We start from the raw sequence: 8,069 nt of genomic DNA, 5'->3' as shown, positions 1-8,069 counted from the left end.
CCAAGCCAGGCTTCAACAGTACATGAACCAAGAACTTTCAGATTTTCAAGCTGGATTTAGAAAAGGTAGAGGAACCAGAGATCAAATTGCCAAAAATCCACTGGATTATCAAAAAAGCAAGAGAATTCCAGAAAAACATCTACTTCCCCTTCATTGACTATGCTAAAGCTTTTGACTGTGTGGATCACAACAAACTGTGGAAAATTCTTAAAGAGATGGAAATATCACACCACCGGACCTGCTTCCTGAGAAATCTGTATGCAGGTCAAGAAGCAACAGTTAGAACTGGACATGGACCAACAGACTGGTTCCAAATTGGGAAAGGAGTCCATCAAGGCTGTATACTGTCACCCTGCTTATTTAACTTCTATGCAGAGTACATCATGCAAAATACTGGGCTGGATGAAGCACAAGCTGGATTCAAGATTGCTGGCAGAAATATCAATAACCTCAGATATGCAGATGACACCACCCTTATGGCAGAAAATGAAGAGGAACTGAAGAGCCTCTTGATGAAAGTAAAAGAGGAGAGTGAAAAAGTTGGCTTAAAACTCAACATTCAGAAAACTAAGATCATGGCATCCGGTCCCACCACTTCATGGCAAATAGGTGGGGACAACAAAGGAAACAGTGAGAGATTTTATTTTCCTGGGCTCCAAAATCACTGCAGATGGTGACTGCAGATGGTGCCTGCAGCCATGAAATGAAAAGATGCTTGCTCCTTGGAAGAAAAGCTATGATAAACCTAGACAGCATACTAAAAAGCAGACATTACTTTGCCAACAAAAGTCCATATAGTCAAAGCTATGGTTTTTTCAGTGGTCATGTATAGATGTGAAAGTTGGACCATAAAGAAGCTGAGCATTGAAGAATTGATGCTTTTGAACTGTTGAGTGTTGGCGCAGCCTCATGAGAGTCCCTTGGACTGCAAGGAGATCCAACCAGTCAATCCTAAAGGAAACAGTGCTGAATATTCATTGGAGGGACTGATGCCGAAGCAGAAGCTCCAACTTTGGCCACCTGGTGTGAAGAACTGACTCATTGGAAAAGACCCTGATGCTGGCAAAGATTGAAGGCAGGAGAAGGCGACAACCGAGAATGAGATGGCTGGATGGCATCACCGACTCGATGGACATAAATTTGAGTAAGCTCCAGGAGTTAATGATGGACAGGGAGGCCTGGCCTGCTGCAGTCCATGGGGTGGCAAAGAGTCGGACATGACTGAGTGACTGAACTGAACTGACACTCAGAAGCACAGAAGACAAATTTACAATTACCAAAAGGGAAAAGGGGTGGGGAAGGGATAAATTAGGATTTGGGGATGAGCAGATACAGTTTACTATACGTAAAACAGATAAAGGCAACAAGGGCCTGCTCTATGGCACAGGGAACTCTAATATCCTGTAAGAAACCAAGCTGGAAAAGCACATGAAAAAGTACACGTGAATCACTTTACTGTACACTAGAAATTAACACAACACTGCAAATCAACTATACTTCAATTTGAAAAACCGTGTTTTAAAAGTACATTTGTAAGACTTTCATAATGTCAATATCCTTGTGTGATCTTACACTGTAATCTTTCAAAGTATTATCACTGGTGGAAACTGGGAAAAGTGCATAAGGCATCCTGTCTTATTTCTTACAACTGCATGAAAATACATAATTATCGCAACAAAACGTACATTTTAAGCCAATAATTTAGGATATAAAAGCAATTTTTCATAGACTGTCATAAACAGCAGTTGGTTCTAAAATCAGCCCTTAGCATTAAAAAAAAAATTTTTTTTTTTTAATTTTTTGGCCATACCACACAGCAGGTGGGATCCTAGTCCCTGACCAGAAATTGAACCTCCACTCCCTGCAGAGGAAGCAGTCTTAACTACTGGACCACCAGTGAAGTCCCATAATTTTTTTTTTCCACATCAATAATAGTCCAGATTTTATTTTTTAAAAGCACAATTTTAAAAAAATTTATGACTCTCTTAGTATTAATATAAAGGTGAATGACTCAGGCATACATTATATTTAGTATGAATTAAAGCAACAGTTTCCTATCTTGTCACTCTATTAATGTCTCCCACTCACCATTCATTGAATTACAAACCTGGTTACATTTTCTCTTAGCTTGAAATCCTCCAGTAGTTTCCTAGGAATAAAGCCCAAAGTCTTCCTATCATACACAAGGCTCCTCAAGATGGGGCTCCTGTCTACTGTACACCCTTCAGTACCTCCCATGGGTCCCGAACATGCCACTCTCATTCCCAAGACGGCACAGCTGTTTCCTCTACCTGGAATGCCCTTTCCCACCCTCCACCTGGCAAACACCTGCTTGTTCTTTGCTTTTCATGACACTGATCATCTCTTTATACTGTTCATGGGATTCTCAGAGCAAGAATACTGAGGTGGCTTGCCACTTCCCCCTCAAAGACTGAAGGCAAAAGGAAAAGGGGATGGCAGAGGATGAGACGGTTAGATAGCATCACCAACTCAATGGACATGAGTTTGAGCAAACTCTGGGAGATAGTGAAGGACAGGGGAGCCTGGAGCACCACAGTCCATGAGCTCACAAAGAGTCAGACATGATTTAGCGACTGAACAACAATCATCTCTTCTCCAAGGCCTTCAATGGCCTTCCTGCCCCAGTAAAGCAAGGCCCTCCTTCCCTTTCTTCGTGGTCTTAGAGGTCCTTGTTCACATTCCAGCAATGAACAAGGGGACACATGTCTCAGCAGTTGCCACACCCTGGTAGGCACACTAAAAGCCTGTTCCCCTTTGTATCCTCAACACCATGCACAGCACTGGCACTTGGAAAGCACTCGAGTGTTTGTTGAAAGAATGACAATGATGACTTTCTGTGATTCTATAGGAGAGCAATGGTAAGCTATGCCAATGATAGAAATCAGTTAGAAAAACGAACAAATACTGATAGAAATAAGGGGATGAAGGTTAACAATGACTGTAAAGAATTAGTTGAGAGGGTATCATGTATACAATATTACAAAAAGAAACAAGTTGCAGAGCAAAGGAAACAACAAACAAGATTAAAAGACAACCTTCAGAATGGGAAAAAATAACTGCAAGGGAAACAACTGGATTAATCTCCAAAATACACAAGCAGCTCATGCAGCTCAAAACCAGAAAAACAAACCCAATCAAAAAATGTTCGGAAGACCTACACAGACATTTCTCCAAAGAAGGCATACAGATGATGAACAAACACATAAAAAGATGCTCAATATCATTCATTATCAGAGAACTGCAAATCAAAACTACAATGAGGTATCACCTCACACAGGTCAGAATGGCCATCATTAAAAAATTCTGCAAACAGTAAGTGCAGGAGAACCCTCTTTCATCGCTGGTGGGAATGTAAATGGATAGTCATTATGGAGAACAATATGGAGATTCCTTAGAAAACTAGGAACAGATCTACCATATGACCCAATAATCTCACTACTGAGCATAAAAGCTGAGAAAACTATAATTGAAAGAGACGCATGTACTCCGATGTTCATTATAGCTCTATTTACAATAGCTGCGACATGGAAGCAACCCTGATGTCCACCTACAGATGACTGGATACAGAAATTGTGTTACATATATACAACTGAATATTACTCAGCTATAAAAAAGAATGTATTTTAATTATTGAATTAAAATGACATACTTTTAAAGGACTGACTTTCCCACACACACTGTATATTTTTTTGTTTAATGAGAAATGGAAAGGAGTCATCCATATTGTATGAAGTTTCCAAAATTGTACTAACTAGAGAAGAATTTATTTATGAGGAAACCCCTAAGAGCTAAAACAGTAACCATTAAGAGCTAAAGAGAAAACTCACAAATAAATTTCATTTCTGCCTTTAAAAGTGAAAATAATGATAATATTCAATATTTATATAGCACCAGGTACTGCTCTAAGTGCTTTGCAAAGAAACTAAGGCACAGATTAGTTAATTACATTTCCCAAAGTTTATTCAGCATGTAAGCGGTGGAACCAGGATTCATACTGGAAATCTGACTTTTTACAAGTACATATCTAGGGACTTCCCTGGTGGTCCAGTGGCTAAGATTCCGTGTTCCCAATGCAAAGGGCCCAGGTTCAATCTCTGGTTCGGGAACTAGATCTCACATGCTCCAACTAAGATCCAGTAAAGTCAAATAAAAATAATAGATAATCTTTATTAAAGTACATATCTAAATCAATTTCTTAAGAAATTTCTTTTATAATTGGTCAACTTCGATGGAAAACAAATCTGGTTTGTTGTTTTTTTTGGCCATGCTGCATGGCTTTTGAGATCTTAGTTCCCTGACCAAGGATCAAACCTGGGCCCCCTGCGGTGGAAGTATGGAGCCTAACTACTGGACAGCCACAAATCTGTTAATTCTAATGTTATCCTAAGTATCTGATTCTTAATCTAAAATCATAAAAATGTGATAGCCTACTATAAACAAATATATATATATATTTATATATAAATGACTATATAATAAAAAATGTCAGGAAAACTAAGTACCCTGATTAATTCTATATAAAACTATTTCCTAGGAACAAATAAAGCAATATATATGTGAAAGTTTCTTTGTAAATTATATCATTACTTGGTAAATAATCCATATGCTTAAAGTTCTTTTACTATAATTTACAAAGAAAATTTTCAAATATATAGATAGACTACTAAGCAAGTACTTTCTTTCAGCCACCAAGTACTTTTTTTAAACACCATTAGGGAGTAACTGCAGTTTATTTAAACTGTGATGAAAGTAGTTTTATATATGAGACATTTAAAAAGAGAAGGTGGATTAAAATGTAACCAAAAAAGGATGTTACAGTTTAACATAAATAAAAACAAGCATGTGACATATACTGGCTACAAATCAATGCAGTCTTTTCCTTAACTTACCTGCCAGATACAGGGCAAATGATATAAATCTGTGGTAGCGAATGAGGAACTGAAGTTGCTCTTCTCTTTGAACAAATGTAGCAAAATAATCAGCCACAGTCTCTCCATAGAAAAAGTAGTTCACACACAACAGAAAGTACCTGTAATGTTAAAACAATTAGCTTCTTTATATTTGAAACATTTTCCCCCTCAAACTCAACAAAACTATTTTCTACTTTTGATGATGACAGAGATCAAAACTAAGTTTGAACATAAGTTCATGATATATTCCACCAAAATGCTTTTTTCCCCCTGTTTTAAACTTAATTTCAAACTTGCTGCTGCTGCTGCTAAGTCGTTTCAGTCATGTCTCTGTGTGACCCCATAGACAGCAGCCCACCAGGTTCCCCTGTCCCTGGGATTCTCCAGGCAAGAACACTGGAGTGGGTTGCCATTTCCTTCTCCAATGCATGAAAGTGAAAACTGAAAGTGAAGTCGTGTCTCCTAGCGACCCCATGGACTGCAGCCTACCAGGCTCCTCCTTCCATGGGATTTGCCAGGCAAGAGTACTGGAGTGGGGTGCCACTGCCTTCTCCGAATTCCAAACTTACCAGTGAACAAAAATGTACTGAGTGGTTCATGCCTTTATTTTGCTCAAAATCTAATGCCAGAGACAGAAAATTAGGAAACAGTGTAGAAAATACTACACACACACACACACAGTATTAAGTTTATAATGAAAATGCATTTTCAACATCTCCCTAATGCTTTGTTTTTAATATTTTTTATTGGCCGTTTTTTTAAAAGTCTTTATTGCATTTGTTACAATTTTGCTTCATTTTTTTATGTTTTAGTTTTTGGCCACAAGGACATGGGATCTTAGTGCACCCCGACCAGGGACTGAGCCTGTACCCCCTGCATGGAAGCCAAAGCCTCCACCACTGAACCGCCAGCGAAGTCCCGCTAATGCTTTCTAACAGTAGAGCTCCTAAGCCAAACTCCCGCCTGCCCTAAGGAAGACCAATGGGAAAAGAGGAGAAGTAATTTCCCCTCTCACCTCCCACTCTGTCCTGCCCACACTGGGTCTTGTCCCCTTTTCTAAATGCTCCAGATGGACTCTAGTTGAATAAGTGACTCAAAAAGGCAGCAGTGGGGGTTGGGAGCTAGATGCAGGTAAAAATCTCTGGGGAAAAACTTTAAAAATAGGGAACACATGTACACCCATGGCTGATTCATGTCAATGTATGGCAAAAACCACTACGATATTGTAAAGTAATTAGCATCTAATTAAAATAAATAAAAATAAAATGGAGAATGTAAAATTTGGGGAAAAAAAAAACAACTTTATGAATGGCCTGTCCCTTCTCCCAGCGCTGGTTTATCCTTTTCCCCAGGCAGAAGTCGAACCCACAAGACTTTGCTGATGGGAGTGTGTGTAAGCCAGGAAAACAAAACATGCTGAGAAACACTGCTTCGGGGTTCCTCCCGGACTCTGCCTTAGAAAGACCGTGTCCCAGGCAGCAGCAGAAGAGGAGAGGGGTGGCCGTTCCCTCTGGTCCTCATGAATAGAATTAGACCCCACTGTCCCCAAAGGGAAGCACATCACGTTTCCACATTACCATGTCTCTCTCCTATATGGAAATTGTGACGCCTCTGTAAGGCTCTCAAGGCCTATCTAGCCATCAAACCAACTGTTTTGTTTTTGGCCATGCCCCTCTGCATGTGGGATCTTAGTTCCCCAAACAGGGATTGAACTGATGTCCTCTGCACTGGAAGCCTACAGTCCTAACCACTGGACCGCCAGAAAGTCCCACACCAGTCCAACTTTTGGGCCACTATTCCCTCCCACTCGGGACAGCCAAGGAGATCTCCTGACCTGTGGCAGGTGCCTCCTCTGTCCCCCATCTAGAACCTGATGGTGCTGCTTCCCCAGCCTAAAACACCCTTCTCCATCCAAAGCCTGTCTTCATTTCTAGTAACACTTTCTCTGTCACCTTCTCCGTGAAGCCTCTACAATCACTGGAGCCCATCTTGACCTACTTTTTTCCCCCCTTACACTTAAAATCATTCCTGCATGGGTTAACTACTCTCCAACTACTTTAACATTCATTGGAAGGCCTGATGATTAAGCTGAAGTTCTAATACTTTGGCCACCTGATGCGAAGAGTTGACTCATTGGAAAAGACCCTGATGCTGGGAAAGATTGAGGACAGGAGAAAGGGACGACAGAGGATGACATGATTGGATAGCATCACAGACTCAATGGACATGAGTTTGAGCAAACTCCAGGAGATAGTGAAGGACAGGGAAGCCTGTCATGTTGCAGTCCATGGGTTGCAAAGAGGTGTACACGACTGAGTGACTGAACAATTAATACTTAATCTATCTAACATTCCCTGTACACACTGCCACTCAATCATGAAGAAACTTTCCAGAAGTAAAAATTAGGTGTTCATAAAACCAAGAAACTGTTTTTGACTACTGTAAACCCAAAAGGTGATGCCTGTTTTAAAAAGACACCAATACTAATCAAACAACTACTGATATATTCAAAGACATGGACTGTTAATTATGAACTACCATATTATCATGTTTCATGGTCAAGGTCCTGATAACTAAGAAACCTGAAAAAACTTAAAAATATATAAAACATTAAATATTAAAATTATTTGGTGATTTAACACAAACTGGAATCAAGATTGCCGAGAGAAATATCAATAACCTCAGATATGCAGATGACACCACCCTTATGGCAGAAAGTGAAGAGGAACTCAAAAGCCTCTTGATGAAAGTGAAAGTGGAGAGTGAAAAAGTTGGCTTAAAGCTCAACATTCAGAAAACAAAGATCACGGCATCCGGTCCCACCACTTCATGGGAAATAGATGGGGAAACAGTGGAAACAGTGTCAGACTTTATTTTTCTGGGCTCCAAAATCACTACAGATGGTGACTGCAGTCATGAAATTAAAAGACGCTTACTCCTTGGAAGGAAAGTTATGACCAACCTAGATAGCATATTCAAAAGCAGAGACATTACTTTGCCAACAAAGGTCCGTCTAGTCAAGGCTATGGTTTTTCCTGTGGTCATGTATGGATATGAGAGTTGGACTGTGAAGAAGGCTGAGCACCGAAGAATTGATGCTTTTGAACTATGGTGTTGGAGAAGACTCTTGAGAGTCCC

The 8,069-nt window shown here is 40.0% G+C and overlaps 1 protein-coding gene across 1 annotated transcript in view; it reads right to left on the bottom strand.

The window, feature by feature from the left end:
• The window catches only part of CDS1 (CDP-diacylglycerol synthase (phosphatidate cytidylyltransferase) 1), a 76,981-nt gene that overhangs the window by 29,445 nt on the left and 39,467 nt on the right, over positions 1–8,069 (bottom strand). Inside the window, 1 exon segment of the mRNA XM_010845963.1 lies at positions 4,911–5,050. Coding sequence (XP_010844265.1) covers positions 4,911–5,050 — 140 coding nt within the window.

Source organism: Bison bison, unplaced genomic scaffold, assembly GCF_000754665.1.
Source record: "Bison bison bison isolate TAMUID 2011002044 unplaced genomic scaffold, Bison_UMD1.0 scf7180017864228, whole genome shotgun sequence".
NCBI classification, from domain to species: Eukaryota; Metazoa; Chordata; class Mammalia; order Artiodactyla; family Bovidae; genus Bison; species Bison bison.
This window is presented reverse-complemented; position numbering and strand designations above follow the sequence as displayed.